A 19,169-nucleotide genomic window follows, 5' to 3' on the forward strand; every position below is an offset into this window, starting at 1 on the left:
TCGACTTAGCCATTCCTGAGTCCTGGTGGGAAGGACTTCACATGTGGAGAGACAGCAGATGGTTGGGGCAATTTTCCCGTATTGGTGTTCCTTTGAGGATTTTGATGCAGCGCGGCAGCACGCACCCCGGCTTCTTCCGTGTAAGACCTGGAGGACTGCTTCAGCCCCTCACTAGGAGTGACCCTAAGATGGATGGGAGTCTTGATGGGATACACTGGCAGATGATCAGAGTGGTAGGACGCTTGGGGAAGGAGTGGCACATTGATCCCAGTATCTCAGAGCAGGACGACTCTCGATGGCGCCTCTGGCTATGGGAGGGTAGACCCCTGAGGGACGTCCACCCGGGGGAGTGGTTCTGGCCCTCCAGGGGCGGCCTAGCTGAGACGATAGATGAGGTGCCTTTCTTTTCCTACACCACACGGATTGGCAGGAAACTTCAGATGGACTCATCAGACTCCCTTGAGGGAAAGACACTGGGTGACCCAGAGAGTGCCCCGGGATGTTCGCTCCAGGTTTTGGACGCGGTTGTGGTCCAACTTGCGGCCGAGGAAGATCTCATACTTCTTCTGGCTAGCAGCCCACGGAGGCTTGCCCATCGGTCCGTGGTTGGAGCAGATGCGAGTGGAGGGGCAGTGCCATTGCTGCTCAGATGGTGTCCTAGAGACTATCCCGCACTGCCTATGGAGCTGTCGTAGCGCAGCGAGGATCTGGATGAGAGCCCTCAGGATCATGACACACATTCAGAGTATACACAGAGATTACACCTGGGGGATGGTGGCTTGGTTAACAGAGGGAGGACACGTGTTTCAGATTGATGAGATCTCCCCAGCCTACCGGATACAGGGTCAGAGCATTCAGAGGATTGCACTCCACGAGGCAGTCCCCCCTAACACCCTAGCTCCTTCTCCTCCTAGGGAGGACAACGTTTGGGAGGTTGTAGCCAGCATCACGGCTTGGAACATCTGGGTGGCTTGGTGCAGTCTTGTGATGGGAGAGCACCCGGTTCCACCCTCGGCTACCTTTGGTTGCCATCTGGCAGGATATCATCTACACTCTACGGTCCACCTGGGAGCACGGGACTCCAGGCTCCAGGGCGACTATTGAGAGGCGTGCTCGTTTTTGCAAGGCTTGGCCTGCAGGTGTTTTCTACATCTTCACTCTGCGAGGGATTCGCTGGCTGTATAGTCCCCCCACTTGGCTGTTAGCCCCATTTCCAGAGATCCCCTAGGCAGTGATCTAGGCTTCTTTGGAACATGCTGGTTTTTCTTTTAGCCTTTTCCTGTTTTTTCATACTCAGCACCTTCGGGGCTGTTGTTTTGTATGAAATCTTTCAAGCATTAATAGAAGGTTTCTTTCTTTGGAAAAAAATAAAGGGGGCTTTCCCTGTGGAGCTGTGAACTATATTGTTATATGTGAACTCCACCAGTGGAAGGTACTTTTCCCAGTCTGAATTTTGGTCAGCCACGTAGCACTCAATACATCCAACACTGTAGAATTTGCTACTTCGCTTTGACCATCTGTCTAGGGATGGAAAGAAGAAGAAAAATTCAGATTCGTCCCATATTATCAAAAAGGGCTCTCCACAATAGACTAGTCATTCATGGATCTCGGTCACTGACAATGGACTTAGGCATACCATGGTGCTTAAGGATCTGTGCCATGAAAACCTTAGCCATATGATCTGCCTTTATAGTTTTACATACTGGAATGAAATGAGCTTGCTTGCTGAATCTATCAGTAGTCCAAATCCCATTAATCCCTAATTTTGATTTTGGCAAATAAAAAATCAAGTCCATTGCGATACTTTCCCATGGTGCCTGGGGCACGGGAAGAGGCATACGTAGGCCAGGTGCCTTCCGGCTGTCATATTTGACCTTCTAACAAGTGAGGCATTCTGTAACAAACTTATGTATATCTTTTCGCATCGCTGGCCAATAGAAATACCTCTCTAAAGCCATCTTTTGAGTGATGCATAAGCAGTCATCTTTCATTAGATACCCATCTTTCAGGGAATAGTGATTGGTGGACTGCACCTCTTGCACTCGCTGTCAAATCTCACCAAAATCTGCATCATTGGCATATTGCTCTCTCATGTCTTCCAGATCCCTATGAAGCCAATAACGAAGGCAGGCATGGTAGAGGGACCTCCGTAACTTACAAGCAAACAAGAAATTTGTAGAGATTGCATGGAAGGCAAGTAACTCCGGGCATCATTCGTGCCAAAGGCCATGACGAGCCATGAGCCAATTGAGTTGGTTCATTTTGGAATCTAAGGGCCCATGCCTACAAGACCACTTTCCGGGGTGGAATACTTCCTAACCTTCACAAATGATTTCAGCAGAATGACTTGGGTCTATTATTTGTCTAAGAAGTACTCTAAGAATAGGGCTAAAGTGAAAAGGAAGACAAGAAAGAAAGAAAGAAATTTGATTGAAGTCTGCTAAAGACCGATGGGTCTATGAGACTGAAGAAAAACCTGATACAATGAGCAAGAGGGTGAAGCTACTAATCGAGCATCCTAACCCATGCTAGAGAACTATGTAGACATAGTCAGTGATATCATAGTACATGTCCACCATAAACCTATGCAGCCATCCTGGCATCATCATCCTCTTGTGGAGACACAGTAGTTTGATCCACTACAATGCAATAAATATATAGAACATCAAGATACACCCAACGTCGGACTAGGTAGTGTAGCCAAGAAGCCCATAATGGATCGCTGTCTGCTATCTGAATGAGTAACCTATCGTGCCCTCCTGGCCGCTACCCGACGTCTGACGAGCACCATTGTCACCCCGGTCGGCTGCACCCCAGGTCTGAAAACAGAGGAGATGTCAGTGAGTGTGACTGGTGTGTGAGTCCTCTGTTGGGGCGTCGCGTCTCGGTTTCAGGGTCTCTGCCTCTCCTAAAAGAAACTTAAGACGTTCAGAACAGACCGAGGAGAAGAATTCACATAGATGAGTCCAATGCATATTGCAAGAAGAATAGCATCAAACATCAATTTACGATAGCAGAGACATCCCAGCATCTCGGGGTGGTAAAGCGCAAGAATCAAACAATTGTAGAGACAGACTTGAGAATGTTGAGAGGTAAAAAATTTCCAAGGTCCTAGGGAAATGCAATCAATACGGCTGTCCACACCCTAAATAAGGCAATGACTAAAGCAGTCATGGGAAAGACACCATCTAGAGGCAATGCACATTTCCTAAGGTAAAAGGACTGTCATAAAATATTTAAGACTTTTCGATCCTGGCACATGGGTGCATACACATAAGACACCAAGAACAAACTCGATTCAAGAAGTAAAAAATGCATGTCAGTCAGATACAGCAACGAATTCAAAGCTTATCGGCTATGCTAAAAGGAGTTGAGAAACAAGACTGAATTTTTGCTCTTCGTGAGCATGGTCATCTTTAAGGGCAAGAGATGGACTCTTTGAATGTCTCACATCGCTGTTCTATGTGCTTATCATGGCTTCAACAAAAAACTATGGACTCTCACACTCTCACTTTCTTTTTCACACAATCACTATACATGCAGTTCTAGGCTGATGTAAGGCTATAACTGCAAGGTTTATCAAATAAATCACCTATCAGAGTCGTGCTTTAGCGAAAGAGTGTTTCCAAAGATTTATTCTATTAACACTTAAAATTTATAATCTTAAACCAAAATATTAAAACAACAATTCACACATGGTTTGAGACTTAAAAATAAAGACAGACATGAAGCCCATGTGGGGTGCAAATTAGAACCACCCCTGCCAACGCTAAGCACATCGTATATTTATGTATTCCAATAATGCTGGTTTTCCAATACAATAGTATTTTCAGAGTTTAACAGCCGTACTGCACCCTCTTATTAGAACATTCAACCCAAAAATTATAAAAGTTGAGATTGAAATCCACTTATTAGCATACATTTATACACATATAACATGTATGGAACCTCAGCGATAAGAGTCAATTCCAAGTTGGAAGATAACAAGCTACTAATATTTACTGCCAAACTATACACCTTGAGCTGTGCCTTTCATTTCAAGCAGCAGAGTGAACATTAAGAAACTCACTGTTCGGATAAGACCAATACGGTAGTCCCTAGGAAAATCTCCCATCATACCGAAGTCAAAGTATGCAAGTCTGCCTTCCTTCGTCACCACAAGATTTCCAGGATGGGGGTCAGCATGAAAAAAACCTTCCTCCAGAAGTTGCCTCAAAGAAGAAAAAACTCCCTGCCACAATTAGACAAAAGATTTCCGTTAAAGTAAGAAAATAATTAGTGAGCAAACATAATTGAACCCCTTCTATACCCTAAGGAATATTCAAGGATAGAGTAAACACAGGAGTCCCAGCATGATGCCCAAGATCATGTTTACAAGGGTATATGAAATGGAGAACAGAAGTTCAGTTGCATGGGCAACATCCCAAATGGAATCTATGGTATCAAAGCAAACAAAATAGCATTCTCGAAAAAGAAGACCTGATCAACAAGGTGTTGGATGTCAAAGTTCAACTTCCGTAGCGTTTCTACATCTGTCAATTTGATTCCATCTATCCATTCCATGGTGAGCACACCTTTGCTTGAAAAGTTCCAATATATTTTGGGCACTATCACCAAATCTCCAGTCTCGCCTGCTCGAAAAGCATTACTGTGTACTCCCCTCCGCCTCCGTTTCTGTATCGAAACACCAGATCTGATGAAGCCCGGGTAATCTGAGGACAACCATTGGAGCAAGTAATAAGAATAGCCTAATAGCCTCTTAAGCTTTTCATCAATAGAGGAAGAACAAGAACAAGCAGCATATGCACAAAATGGCCATAGGGCCCTGAAAGAGCATCAACTGACAAAAGGTACCAAACACGTGCGGAAGGACTGCATACATAAACTGTTGAGAATCACCCAAAAAGGCTAGCAGTGATAAATAAAACACAATATGAGAGAAACTACTCTTTTCAAAAGCAGAAGAGAGGAGGAAAGGTACAAAGCAGGGCCAAAGATATGGGGTGGGGAGGGAAAGGGGGGGCAGGGGGAGCACCCGGTTCAAGGTCCTACAGACCTTGATGATGAGAAGGGTTAAATTAAGGACTGATCAATCCATGTGTCATGAGGAAAGCATGAGAAGCAGGATTCTGAATTCACCACCTCATCAGGTAAGGATCATGGTAGGAATGAGATACGTCAGAGCTGGAGCATTTGCAAGTATTCTCCAATACACAAACCTCTGCTTCAAATTATGTGCATTCGCAAGCATCCCATTTGCTTCAAAAGGCAAGTCTGGCAATATAAAAATTGTTAAAAGAAGACCTATCTCCAAACCAATGGGTGACCCAACACTTGTTGGAGGCTATTAATTGCCAAAATGATTATCTCAAAGCCTCATAAGAGAAGAGCACCATTGTGAAATGCTCATCTTGCCCCAACTTAAGGAAAAATATTTGCTAAGCAAAAGAAGCTAGCTCTTCATATACAGCATGAAGAGAGGCTGGCTGGAACAGAAGCAATTGTGGCATCGCCATAGGCTCAGGTTGGTTTGTGCTCACCTTGAACCAACGATAAACAATCTGTCTTTAATTGCATGCACACCACAAGATTAAAAACAAAATATAGCCATTTCCAACTAAATGTTGATAAAACCATAAAGTTCACTGTTTCGATTCCTTGGGCTTGAACTTGGAGAGCATAGCATGCTCGCCAGCCCGGGTTGCCATATTTCTGCGTGTTTGTTCCTCCTACAATAGAAGTCCTACCAACTCGTGAAAGGAGAGAGGATTGCTGCCCCCCCTCAATGACAAATTCAGCGAGGTGTGGAAACCGGACAGGACTCAGGAAGAGAGTTCAGAGTGGTGGAGATCATCTCTGAATCCGAAATGACTTCATCAATGTTAAGCAATTGTTCCCTGAGATCCTGAAGCTTTGTGAGGTGAGAATTCATGGAATCTCCCTCATCCATATGTGTATGGGAAAGTTCTCGCTTCAGAAAGGAAACTCTGGCATCGTTTCTTGCTGCAAACATACTCTCCAGTATTACCCAAGCTGCCATAGATGTCTTGCATGACCGAATATGAGGTATAATGAACCTCTTGACAGAAAGAGAAATTACTGAAAGAGCTTGTGCATCTCTAGAGTCCCATCTTTTCTGCTTTGCTGTGGGAGCTCCTGGAGCGGTTGCTCCAATCACCTGTGCTGTATTTGTACCTCTACCCCTGCCTCCAGCTGTAGGAGTGACAGGTATAGGTGTTGTATCTGGTTTTTCTTCATCTCCATTGACATAATCCCAAAGATTTCTGCCAACCAAGATATTGCGAACCATGAAACTCCACAAGGAGTAGTTGGTGCCATCCAACTTATCCTCCTGTGTGACAACCCCGAACACCTCATTTGAGTTGTTCTGTGCCATTTTTGCCAGATAAACTCAGGAATACAGCAAACTGAACAAGTAAAATCCCTTCCTGAGATGTAAGATGCACAAGTAAAATCTGCAAAGAAAAATATGCCCACAGTGACAAATACTGTTACAGCCTGTCAAAGGCTCAAAATGCACTTCAATTTGTCCTGCAAATGCTCTAAAAAACTTCCAAAAAACACAGCAGAATTTGCCAATGTCTGCAATGTCACTCAAAATGAATCCAAAATTGCCTGCAACAATCCCAAAATGCTTATACACTGCCAAATTGCATCAAAATACTAAAAGCCACAATTTCTTCAGGGAAATTGCATCCAAAAGAGGGCAAATTGCCTGAAAGCCCCAAAAATGCAAGAAATTGCTGTGTAAAGCAAAAAGGCCCAAATTTTTGCAAGAAATTGCAACTCAAAAAGGGGCAAATGACTGAAAGTCCCAATTTGCAATTTATCTGCAAAAAGAACCAAATTCTACTGCCTATGTGCGCAAATGAGCACACCCTTAATCTCAAAATGCACCTGCTTGAATCCACAGCCAAACAATGGCTCACTGCACAAATGCTTGACAAAGATAAAAACACCTGCAAGATTCACCTGCAATGAAAACTCTCCAAATGACCAAGGCACCCTTTTGCAGAAGGACTAGAACAGCCCGTACAGTACGGACTGTATGGCTGTACTGACAGCTAACGAGGGTTGTACAGCCCAACGTAGGTACGGTTGATCAGAACAGTACGGATGACCGTACTATTGTACGGCCTAATACACGTTGATGGAGAAGCTTTTGCAACTACGTACGGAAGAACTGTCAAGAGTAGTACGAACAACACAAGAAAGCAGGTGTACGGACTGATGCAGGTGTACGGTCAATAGTACGGTACGACAGTCATACAACGAAAGTACATCGCAGGTACCTATACCAAACAACGCTGTTCAGAAAACAACCAGCGTACAACGCTTGTACGACAGTGTACGGACGAACGTACGGACGAACTACAAGCAGAAGGTACGGACTGCGCGGCAGATGTACGGCTGTACAGAACAGTCCGTGCAACTTGTATGGACAGCAGTGCAGGAGCAGTGTACGGACAATGTAGCGGAAGGCTATACGGTCTAGGAGCGCAAGTTGTACAACAGAGTGTACGACACCTAGAGGCTGGTGCGCAAGTTGAGTTACGTGAGCTTGGGAGCTAGAGTAGAAGATGTGGGAGCTAGTCCAGAAAGCAGGAGCTCAGGATCTAAGAGCACTCTCACACATGGACAATGGTAGAAGTCCGAGGAGAGAAGCAGATGCTCTAATACCAAATGTTACAAAAAAAGAGTGTGTGAGAGCAAGAGAGCTGAACGTAGTGCTTGCAATAGAAGAAGTGACTAATACAAGAAGTGGGATGGGTTTTGTCTAAGTGACAAAACCTTATCCTTCACTAACCATAGTTAGTGAACTAACTATGGTTAGGGGAAAAAACCTCTAAAGGAGGGAAAAGTGCCCCTAACCTACTTATTACATTACATTGGTCACTGCTGAATTATAATAATAATTCTAACAAAAACAAAGATACCCTCCACTACAGCTGATGGGTCACAGCAAAGTGAAACAGGAGTTTTCACCATGTATGCAACTGATGCATACATGGTGATGGGTCACAGCAAAGATAATAATTCTAACAAAAACAAAGATACCCTCCACTACAGCTGATGGGTCACAGCAAAGTGAAACAGGAGTTTTCACCATGTATGCAACTGATGCACTCAGCCTTTTCTTTCCTGAGAAGAATACCTCAACAAGAGCATTCACAACTCATGCCAGTGTTAGGCTGTCAGCTCAATGCACAAAACCCCAAAGTTGCTTAAGCATTCACTTACTATTGCCCCTTTTCTGGCTACTGTAGGAAGCACTGAAAATGCACCTATTTTCCCCTTTTTCTATGCAAAGGCGTGCATCTTTTATACTCAGCAAATCTCTAATTTTCTACTGACTTTCTCACAGTAAAATGATTAACAGATGGGTGGAATCTGATGGCAAAAACTGTCTCTCTTTTTTTTTGGACACTAACTGGATGAGTAACCGACTAATTACACTAACCATACTAACTAGCTCTGGTCTGGTTAGCCTATAACTGAGCTCTAACCAGAGTAACTGGACTGATCACAGTCTGGCTACACTAACCAAACTTGTCTGATTAGGTCAGGATAGCTGGACCAGGGTTAGGCTAACTGGGTATTGCTCCACGGGTTGCTCCTATCAGACGAGCTAGAGCACCGGCTCCACGCACAATGGCAAAACAGAGACTCCAAGGCGAGGCAATGGCCAGCCGTGACAGGCCAGCTGAGGGTGAGGAGCTGAGGCGAAGGCCGGGGATCTCGAGCTTGTGTCCTTTCACTGCTTGTTCCACCTATTCTTGTGTCGAAGACTTCCACCAAAGCACGGGCTTGGTCCAAGAAGCGTTCGATGCGACAGACATGCTGCTGAGGAATTGGAGCTTCAGCGACTCTTAAACGCCAGTGCCATCAGCTATGCAACGAGCAGCTTCACCGGCCGACTAGCATCTGCTCACATCCGATCCATGCACCTCTCGACTCAACCGGGCAACGAAGGCTCCCGCAAGGCTTCAGAACAACATCATCTCCATCAACGCCTCCTTGCTTTGACGGACTCAACCAGCAGCCGCGCACCCTTGGAGCTTCAAGACAGCGAACTCCGCTCTCCAGCAGACCTTCACCGCCGACAGCCCACGGCCAACCGCACGGGCGTTGTGTGTTCTTGCGACCCCTTCACGGCAGCAGAAGGTAGAATCTCCTATACGCGGCCTGCGGCTGTTACGCGACCTGACGGCAACTTAGGATGCGGTGGATTCCTGTTGATTGGCGTCGTGGCCTCTAGGCAGGCTGCTTGGTGGCTGAGGGGCGGTCGAAATTGTACCTAACAGTGATTACTTAACTTCTTACTCTGCCTTTTACAGTAATAGCAAGGTCCTTTCTTCATTTTGATCATGATCATCATGTTGAAACTAAAAAGTAAAGTTGTGCCTTGGTTTAATCTGAATTGGAGTTTCTGATTTTGTCTTTTATGTTTAGCCATAAAGGCTGTATCATCCCGATTCCTTAACCTCTTGCTCTGCATTTGGCTTCCCTTCTCATCATAGCTCTCAAAATTCTCTCTTGGACATTTTTCAATCCCATCAATCATACCCCACAACTTTCGAGCTTTTAAAATACACTCAAGCTTGAATTTCCATGCCATAGTTGGTTCGTTCTGACTAGGTGCTCTCTGAAGGGGACATTCATTGGTCTAACTCATCATGCCTTGATTGGAGTATCCCATAGACTAGGTGAGTGCAGTGTGTGCTTTAATGGGACAGATCGATCAAATAAAAGTAAGCACATTGGTGTCAGCCTCATGTTATAAGGATCACAGCCGCAAAGCAACTCCCCAAGTAACAACAATAGGATGATGACAAGGGCCTGTGGCCTCGGTGTGAGAGTTAGCTTGTTCTTTTAAACCAACTCTGTCCAAGCTGAGGTTTCTTGGGCATCTACATGCAGTTTGAAATGGTAAATCATCTGCTTTGTCCACCCCAGAAAAAACAGCCTGCCTTTGCATCTCTTGCCTTTCTTGATGTTCACACGTTCTGTAATTTTGTAATTCTTTAGGGCTCTCTGCCCGTTTTTCTTGAAGTTCTTTGTCTACTATGGTTTACTATTGTACTATTGTCTACACATCTGTACTGCAGAGATGGTAATTGCTTACCAACCAGGTAACCTACAGAAAGGTAAGGCATGTGTATCAGCCTGCAGCGCCCATAGAACACATCAATGTATATTAGTGGTCCACATGCCATCAGGTCATTGCAATATCCACCAGCAGTGGGAGTCATGCAGATGGCCAAGGAGACCTTCGTGTGCTCAGCATGAGCACTCACCCATGATCCCCCGGGTTATTGCTCATTAGATGCAGCCTAGAACAGCAGACAGACTGGGCTTGGTCTAAGAATGAACAAGGAATACCATAAGAAGGAAAGAAAGAAAGATATATTAATGTCCGCAGGAGGCCTCGTGGGCCTATGGGACAAAGTACGGAATCAAGTAACTCATACAGAACACTGTGGGCCGAGGCAAAGGGCTCACTAAGGCCCTTGCTGAGTACTAAAATGCTATACTAGTACAAAGTAGCAAAAAGGTAGCAAAATAGCATGAGGGTGGCATGAAAATATCAAGTGCTCATAGCTAGAGTCCCAAGTGCATGAACCGGCTCCACGTATCCACGCTCCATGGTGGCTCTCTGATGAGATGCAGAGAGCTCACGTATATGCATCTGTCGGGCTGTCTCTCGTGGTGGTGGAGGGCATGGTCTCCTCGATCTCTGGATCCGATGGGCTATGTCAAGGGTGACACCTCGCCTTAGTCAATCTCCCCTGAGGAGAGCTGAAATAGGTCGAACTTCGATTGTGTGTGCTCTGGTCGCCTATCGCATCGTGTACTAGCAGGCACCAGGGCAGGTGACAATACCAGCATGGTATGCATAATATAGAGAGTGCCTAATCTTTTACTAATTGCTCATACATGGACATGCGTATAAGCAACAGACTTTAAGACCATAAAAGAACAACTTGATTGGTCAGAAATGAATTCATTTTCAGGTCCATCTGACATAGTCAAAAAACTAGCTGCACATTGCAACAGAATGCTCAAGAGGACAAAAGAATGTTATTCAATCTTAAAACAATTTGAAATTGAGTTCATTCTCTTTCTGCCCGGAGTCCGGATGGGGGAACGAGCAACAGGAGTCACCCCTCCACCTTGATACAAAGGAAGTGCTGATTTTACCACCTGTTTTTTCATTTTTGGACAGCCCAGCATACAAGGCTGCAAAACGCTCAGCATTGTGACCCTCCCTTGTATAATCAATTTCCTCAAACATGCGTTCTACCTGAAAACATAACCATAGAGAATATGTTGAAAGTCTTCCTAGTTGCACAGAATAGGCACAAGAGCAACGGGCACCAGCAAAACAAGAAGAGATTGCCCGATCAAGAATTCTCCAGCTTTTCCAACCTCTAAAATGAAGACATCATGCAGCACCACAAATTCAGACAGAACAATTGTGTTTTCTTCTTTCCTTATAAGAAAAGTATAGATGTCAAATTCATCATTTGGTGTCAGAAAGAGCCACATTGTGATATGACATTTGATTCAAGTCCCTCCCTTTTGTTGCTTTCACCTATCTAGCTACAGTTGCTCAGGATGGGTAGCTTCTAGGACTTGCAACTTTACATGTCCCTCCTTGAGTCACTTTATTGTTAGAAAGTTAAAATTGTAAAATTTAGCGCTTTTGCAGTTACTCAAGGCTTCAAGAGAGAAATAACAACCATTTCATTCACAGCAGCCACTATGTCCTGACGAGCTCCTAGGAAGCGCTGGAATTGACCCCCAACAATATGTAAGAGGTATGAATCAAGGGCTAATCTTGATTGCATTCCAGGTCTTTGTACTTTAACTGCAACAAGTTCTCCAGAGTAAAGCCGGGCTGCCACCATTAACGATGAAAATGAAAAAGATTGGGTTATAATAACTTCAATAACCAGGCATAACAAAAACTGAATATTTATAGAGGGTATATATTGTGCAACCTTTATAAACCTGTCCCAAGGATGCAGCAGCTACTGGCTCTGCGCTTATTTCTGCAAACAGCTTCCTTGGAGGAGATCCGAGCTGCGATTCTATGTACCGTAACGCAATTGAAGTTCGAAATGGCGGGATTTGATCCTTGAAGAATCCACAGCATTTGTATGTCATGATATTTCAAACCAACAGTCCGATATCCTAGCAGACACACAATTCAAAAGCATCCATAAAATATAGGCAAAAGGACTTTTTGAGACGAAACAAAACTTTATTAAATAAGAAATATAAGCAGAGAGATGCTGAGCAGACCTGCAATTTTGCCAATTCTTGACAATAGGCGCTTGGTAAGATATCTGGCCTCGTACTCAAGGCCTGCCCAAGCTGCTTCATTCATACAATAAAGATACATTAAATTAGGATTGCAAATCTAAAATATTAATCATTTTGTAATTACATTCTATCGTAAAATAGCAGATAAGCATCAAGCATAAGAATAATCTAAAGCGCATGCAATGGATGCACAAATAACACGTAGTATTCAGTTGACATCAAGGATGATGAAAAACAATACTAGCATTCCCAAACAGGCCTGTTGATACACATAAAACATCCCTAAGATGTGCCTCCTCAAGGTTGATTCTATGGTTGTGAACAACAGGTTAAATATGTATGAGCTTGGACAAGATCACCAACAATGGATGGGCACAATGGACAATGCTCAAAGGAGTAGTGCACCATCGTAGCAGCAGGCAAGACATTGCTCTTAATCTCATCCAGAGAAGAAGCAAACACTTCAACCGGTCCTCGAGACTTAGGCAGCTGCAGCTACGCTCCCCATGGCTGGTAGAGAAGTATAGTTTGGCAGAGTAGAGCTAAAGGAGTGACACTTAGCCTACATCAACCCGGGGACCACATTGGGAGACCATTAACATCACACTACCCATGCAAACTCGCTTTTGGTGGAGACAACTCTGGAGATCCTACCATAAGAGACAGGTTTCCATATTCTTTAGCTGGTTCAACAGACAGTAATGCCACATAAAAGAGTACTTACCTTGATATAAAAGGGCCCAAGCCGGATCAGACAACGCCGTAGCTGCCAAAAAAGCAAGCACTTAAGACATTGAAATCTAAAGAACTTGGACTATGCCAGTTGATAGTTCAGATCTAGCAAATATTCAAGATGGGTGCCTTGTTCTCAAACCAACATAAACCTCTTGGTATACCTTTTCTGCCCGTTTTTGTACATCCTTAAGAAAAAAATGCCACACACTTAACATTGCCACTTCTGCCATAATATATGTTGCTCTATAAGCCACCATAAGAGGGCGGAAATAAGAGACTTTTGCAGATCCATGCAAGTCCTCTGTGTAAGAACGTTTGAATCTTTTTCCCTGTTCGCGCTTTCCCACATAGATGCCAGAAGCTGCAGAGTGTATTTCCTGCCTGCAAGAAGCAAACCTGCAAACAGTAGCAGGACAATTTACACTTACCTTTGGAGATAGAAAACAAAAGCTACCCTGAAGTACACAAGATTAGCCAGGTCTTTGAATATTTTTTAAGAAAAAAGCTTGACTGAAAGGAAGTCCCTCATAGTATCCTAGTGTCAGAGAGCCTCATGGCATCAAGCCCATCAGTGTAAGTTAAAATCCATAATGTGGCGTGCTTCATGTGTAGGTATGTACATGCGTTTAAGCGCATGCGGACATACACACACTTGTGCACAACATTAGCAAGAGCCGACTGTGAAGGCAGGGCTACCATCCACAAGTAGAGCTAGTCACTTAACTGCAACTTCCTTTTAATTCAATCCCTTTCAAAACACTATTGCAGCTCTGCTGCAAATCAAAGAGTGCATCAAAAATAGATCCCTGCCAATCTAGATTCTGATACTCCAAAACCTGGACACTAGCATTGAGTAACAAGACGTGTTGCATAGACTTAAACACACATTTGTGAAAATATGGCATCATGACAGCTATAGAATGCATGAAGAGGCCCCATGTTCCCTGCGTAATCTTGGAAGATCCGGCCACACCCTGGCCAAGCTTCTGAGACATCTGCAATGGCAGCCACACAAATCAAAATATGAGTTCTAAAAAGGTAGAAAAGCAGCCACACCTTTTCCAAAATGACTTGCACCAACTTCTTCACTACATCAAAAATGGAATTATTGATCGCTATAACAATTCCTGCAAGAACACTACCTTTCAGTAAGGAAAATGACTAACAAGAAACAGTTCAAATGCACAAACTTGCCTTTTCAATAAAACCCAGAAGAAGGTGGTCTCAAGGAGATGCCAAAATGGCAATTATGGATATCCCAAATCACACACATTACAAAAGACTATTTCCACCAGCCTAGGTTAGATGCAATAATTGCTAAAATACTGAACATCAAAACTCTTTAAACTACAACACCTGAGGGAACCATGCAGGGGTAAACTCGCAATATTGGTAAATTTATAGAGAAGAAAAACAGCTGTGAAAATGATACCAAATAATACTAGCATGCTAGGAACTTTCCATTCAAGCTGACGTAGAAAAAGCAAAACAGGGCCATGAAGTTTAGAGCCTGGTTTCAATAATACGACATCTTTTCTCACCTGTCAACTCTGGAAGCTGGGTTATATAATGGGAAATTTAAAAAATGATCTTCCTCCATGCCCTGACCAGTCTCTCAACGTAATGTCCCTGATAGATGCGACTACTGTTCTGAAGTTGTCATTAAGAAACATTGGTCTTTTTCAGTTTCCGTGCTAACACTTTCCATAATTGTCACCATAAGTCTACAGTGTACACCATCTTTGCTATTATGGTAGCACCTTTCGCAAGGGTAGCCATAACTGACGCTTTTGATAGTGCTCAGCCAGTCACATAGATGACAGTGTTCGAGTTAGATATCTCCTATGTGTACAGTAGTGAGCGAGCCCTGCTATGTGGGTGTGCCCGCCCAGAGAGAGGCATAGGATATTCATCCTTTCTCGGTGTATATCCACAAGTTAGGGGGGAGACAAGCCAGGGCATGTACACCATGGTTCCCTGCAGGAGATCAGGCTTCGCCAGGCTGATTTGGAGGCTGTGTCCAAGGCTGGGAAGGCCGCATTTGGCCACCTCACCAGCCGGCATTGGGGATCACGTTTGGCCACCCAACCAGGTTGGGTAACCCCAACCAACCTAGTCGGATAGAGCAAACGGACGTTTCGTAGCCAAAGGTGTGGCCTAGAATGTCCTTTAATATGTGTGGGTGTGGATGTGTGCCTAAGTGAGCCACATGGGCCACTTGTATAGATTAGATATGATTTTATATGATTGTGTGATGTCATCCCGGTGACATCATGGGTGAGGTGTGTGTATGAGACAATAAGGCCAGCCAGTCTATAAATTGGCACATGTATTCTCCTTTGATATCAGCAATCTACACTGAGTCTTGTGCAGAACTCCCTCCATCTCATGAATGCCTTTTCTCTCTCCTCCTCCTTCACCATGATCCAACAAATGGTATCAGAGCCATCTTGAAGATGACTTAAATCTCGCTATTTTCTTGTGGAAAAGACCCTTCTACTATCTAGCCGTCATGCTGAAGAACTGCCCTTGTTTCTATTCATGGCCACAGCTGATTCTGCCCACACGGAACTGCGGAGTAAGAGCTGAATTTGCAAGGGAGAGATAGGAGATCTGAATGAGGCTGCCAACTAGCTGAGACCTGCACATCGTTGTGGTGGTGATGAAGGGCTGGATCACGCAGCATTATCAAAGAACCACCCAGGCGCCTTGATGGCCATCGGATTGTTGAAACCATTGACTCGAAGGATTCTTGGCACTCCATCCAATTTCTGCAAGGAGTTTTGTCCTCCAGCCACCTATGAATGTACAAGGTATGTCAGATCATGTAACAAAGGGAACCAAGTGTAAAGCCTGTCGGAAGACTTCGAACTTGGCACGAGGAAGTGCCTTTGTAAACATATCTGCTATGTTATCCTCTATGGGAAGGTAGGACAACTCTATGTCTCCTGCTGCAACCGCTCTCGAACATAATGATAGTGAACTTCAATGTGCTTGATACACGCATGAAACACTGGGTTACACGCAATGGCCAAAGCACTCTGGCTGTCAGTGTAGACCATAATGGAGGATGTCTGGCAAATACCAAGATCTGTAAGTAACTGTCGAAGCGAGACACACTCTACTGTAGCAGTGAAGGCTGCCTTGTACTCAGCCTCACAACTAGGTGTGGCAACTGTTGGTTGCTTCTTGCTGAGCCAAGAGATACATGAACTGCCAAGCAAAAAACAATTGCCCGTATGTGACACTCTGGTGTCGGAACAACCTGCCCAGTCACTATCCATGTAAGCATGCATGGTAAGTGAACCCTGGTCACCATAGAAGAGGGCTAAATCTTGAGTGCCTCTGAGATATCTGAAGACTCTCTTCACTGCCTGCCAATGCTGTGAACTGGGCATGTGCATGAACCTCCTGAGCTAGGATATTGCATACTGTAAGTCAGGTCTGGTGTGGCATAAGTAAATGAGACATCCAATAGCCTGCTGGTAAAGAATGATATCACATGGTGGGCTCCCATCATGAGCTGAAAATTTGAAGCCAGGGTCCACTGGAGTAGAGATTGGCTTGCAATCCTCAAACTGAAAACGATCAAGGAGCTGTCCAATATACTTGGACTGTGACATCATGATACCCCCCTCAACATGAGCAAACTGAATGCCCAAATAATAGTGTAGCGTCCCATGTCTGACATGTCAAAAGCTTGCTGCAAATCAGCCTTGAAAGCTGCAATATGCTGAGTATCTAGGCCCGTGATTAGCATATCATCCACATATAAAATCAGCACTAAAAAATCAGATCCACTCCCACGGATATAAAGAGTGGGCTCTGTGGGCTATTCTGAAAACCAAGGGATAGTAAGTGTGCATGAATTTTGGCATACCATGCCCTGGGTGCCTGCTTCAAACCATAAAGGGCTTTTCTAAGCTGGCATACCTTGTTTTCAGAACCAATAACCTCAAAGCCAGGAGGTTGTGTCACATAAACTTCTTCCTGCAGATCCCCATGAAGAAAGGCAGTCTTGATGTCAAGTTGGTGCACTTGCCAATGGTGATGAGCTGCAATGGCAATGACACATCTAATAGTAGTAATCCTGGAAGTGGGAGCAAAGGTCTCCTCAAAGTCAATGCCTTGTTGTTGGGCATACCCTTTTGCAACAAGACGGGCTTTGTGTCGATCTATGCTGCCATCAGATTTCCTTTTTAATTTGTAGACCCACCGGGTACCAATGGCATGCTTGCCGGGGGAGATCTACTAATTCCCATGTGTCATTTTTGGCAATGGATTGTAACTCAGCTCTCATTGCATCCATCCACTCTTTGCTGTCAAAAGCATCTTTATGGCACAAAGGCTCTTCATTGCAAGCTGTAGCAAGGAGTGCAAACTCAAGAAAGTGACCATGCATCTATCTATTCCCTGATCTTGTCCGGGCAGCAAAAGGTTGATCTTGTTTGCTGTCCCTCGATGTATCAAGAAGCCATCTGGGAACTTGCCTTTGCTATCTATTAACAGCCCTTTCTTCAATCACTGCATCATGAATAGTGGGATCATTTTGTGCTAGAAGAGAAACCTGCAAATCAGCATGGGGTAGCAAAGTGACACACTAGCTACATCGACAAGTACGTAATAGTTCCCTAATAGGAGATTTTGTCGTATGATGTGACTCCTTTGTGAGCCCTTGTCCAGGGATAGTCAGGCACAAGCTACGTAAGTCAGACTCTCAACCTTAGGACAAGTCGGAAGATCAGTCCTTGTTCACTAGCACCCACTAGAGAACCGTAGGGTAGTGTTTCTGTCTTAGGTTTAGGGAGCCCTTCTGGGGCCCCTCAGGGTTGGAACAAGTGAAGAGAATGGCAGGGGAAGGGCTGCCTTTATAGGCTACCCTGCACCCCTCCCTAGACTGCCTTTATGGGGCCTAGGGCTGCCTTTATGAGGCCAAGGGACCAGCCAACCAGCCCCATAATCCCTATAAATAGGGGGCCTCCAGGCCCTCTTTCCTCATTCAATTCCCCTCCTTCAGCCTCCTACAGCCCCTCCTCAGGCCCCTGTGAACAGCCTGACACTCACCCCAAGTGACCCTCTGACCAGCCTCAGCCTTTGGCATCAGTTCAGCAATCTGGGAAGGTGTTCCTGCAGCGCATCAGATGGGGAGTCAGGACAGCAAACAAAGTAAGGTTTGGGGTCTGTTTCAGCAGCTCTTTTCAGTTATCTCTTACAGTTTTACACAGCTCATTCTCATCTCTTTATTTCAGTTATCTCTCAGCTCTCTTATAGGATCTATCACTCCTAGCTTTCACTCTCTCACTCACACAGTAACCCTGCATTCCAGTGGACAGCACAAGCCTCTCCCTTGCCTTGCAGAAGCGTCCTACGTCGTCAGTGTGGTCAGCATCAAGGTCTCGGTATTGGTCGGCGTTGCCTCTCAGGTCTTTAGGTCTGCTCTACGTGTGCACAGTGAGCTCTTCAAAAGCGCGTTCCGTGCTCTTTCAAAGAGCATTCTTTGTATTTCTCAGTTCTCCAAGTATAAAGCAAATTCTCCCCTGATTGAGGGAGGGGCCCTCAATGGGTACAGGGACCCAATCGGTTGTGGAGTCTACTCTCTCTACCCTCATCTCCTTTCTCTCTCTATGGTGTACAACGCTAATTCCTCGATAAAGGTTTAAAGAAGGTCTTGCTGTGAATTACACGATCAGATTACCGTTGCATGTTACATAGTTTAAAGGTTTAAAGAAGGTTTTGTACTTTATCTCATAGGCCCGCGAGGCCTCCTACGGATGTTAATACATCTTTCTTTCTTTCTCTGGGCACCCACATGTGCAGCTCATACAAGATCTTGGAGCTAGAGTAAATCGCAATTCGGCGTGGAGGAGGCATAGTTGATTTGCAGCAATAAATAGAACTCTCGGAGTGGGAGAGAGAAGACAAAACACCACACTAGGGCCCAAAAATAAGGGTTGGACCCCCCCTAAGGTCTTTATTGCAATAAAATAAGCTTTGTACAACTGGCTCTTGAAAGAGCATAGAGCTGAGAACAACTCTAAATACATCTGGGAGGCCTCGGGCCTTTCTTTTATAGACTAGGCCTT

The 19,169-nt window shown here is 44.7% G+C and overlaps 1 protein-coding gene across 2 annotated transcripts in view; it reads right to left on the reverse strand.

Moving 5' to 3' along the window:
* The window catches only part of LOC147902579 (Protein kinase superfamily protein), a 52,638-nt gene that overhangs the window by 30,148 nt on the left and 3,321 nt on the right, over positions 1–19,169 (reverse strand). Inside the window, exons 2-10 of one of the 2 annotated variants that reach the window (XM_087373617.1) lie at positions 13,973–14,081; positions 13,248–13,482; positions 13,076–13,117; positions 12,331–12,402; positions 12,027–12,162; positions 11,766–11,923; positions 11,227–11,326; positions 4,480–4,712; positions 4,070–4,231 (exon numbers count right to left, since the gene is read on the reverse strand). In XM_087373617.1, coding sequence (XP_087229743.1) covers positions 4,070–4,231; positions 4,480–4,712; positions 11,227–11,326; positions 11,766–11,923; positions 12,027–12,162; positions 12,331–12,402; positions 13,076–13,117; positions 13,248–13,482; positions 13,973–14,081 — 1,247 coding nt within the window. Of the gene's footprint in view, positions 1–4,069; positions 4,232–4,479; positions 4,713–11,226; positions 11,327–11,765; positions 11,924–12,026; positions 12,220–12,330; positions 12,405–13,075; positions 13,118–13,247; positions 13,483–13,972; positions 14,082–19,169 lie in introns of those variants that run through there. The other variant, XM_087373618.1, reaches the window with a different exon arrangement.

The sequence above is a fragment of the Dipteris shenzhenensis genome, chromosome 4, assembly GCF_047967505.1.
Source record: "Dipteris shenzhenensis isolate YYH24624 ecotype China chromosome 4, Dip_SZ_1.0, whole genome shotgun sequence".
Lineage (NCBI taxonomy): Eukaryota > Viridiplantae > Streptophyta > Polypodiopsida > Gleicheniales > Dipteridaceae > Dipteris > Dipteris shenzhenensis.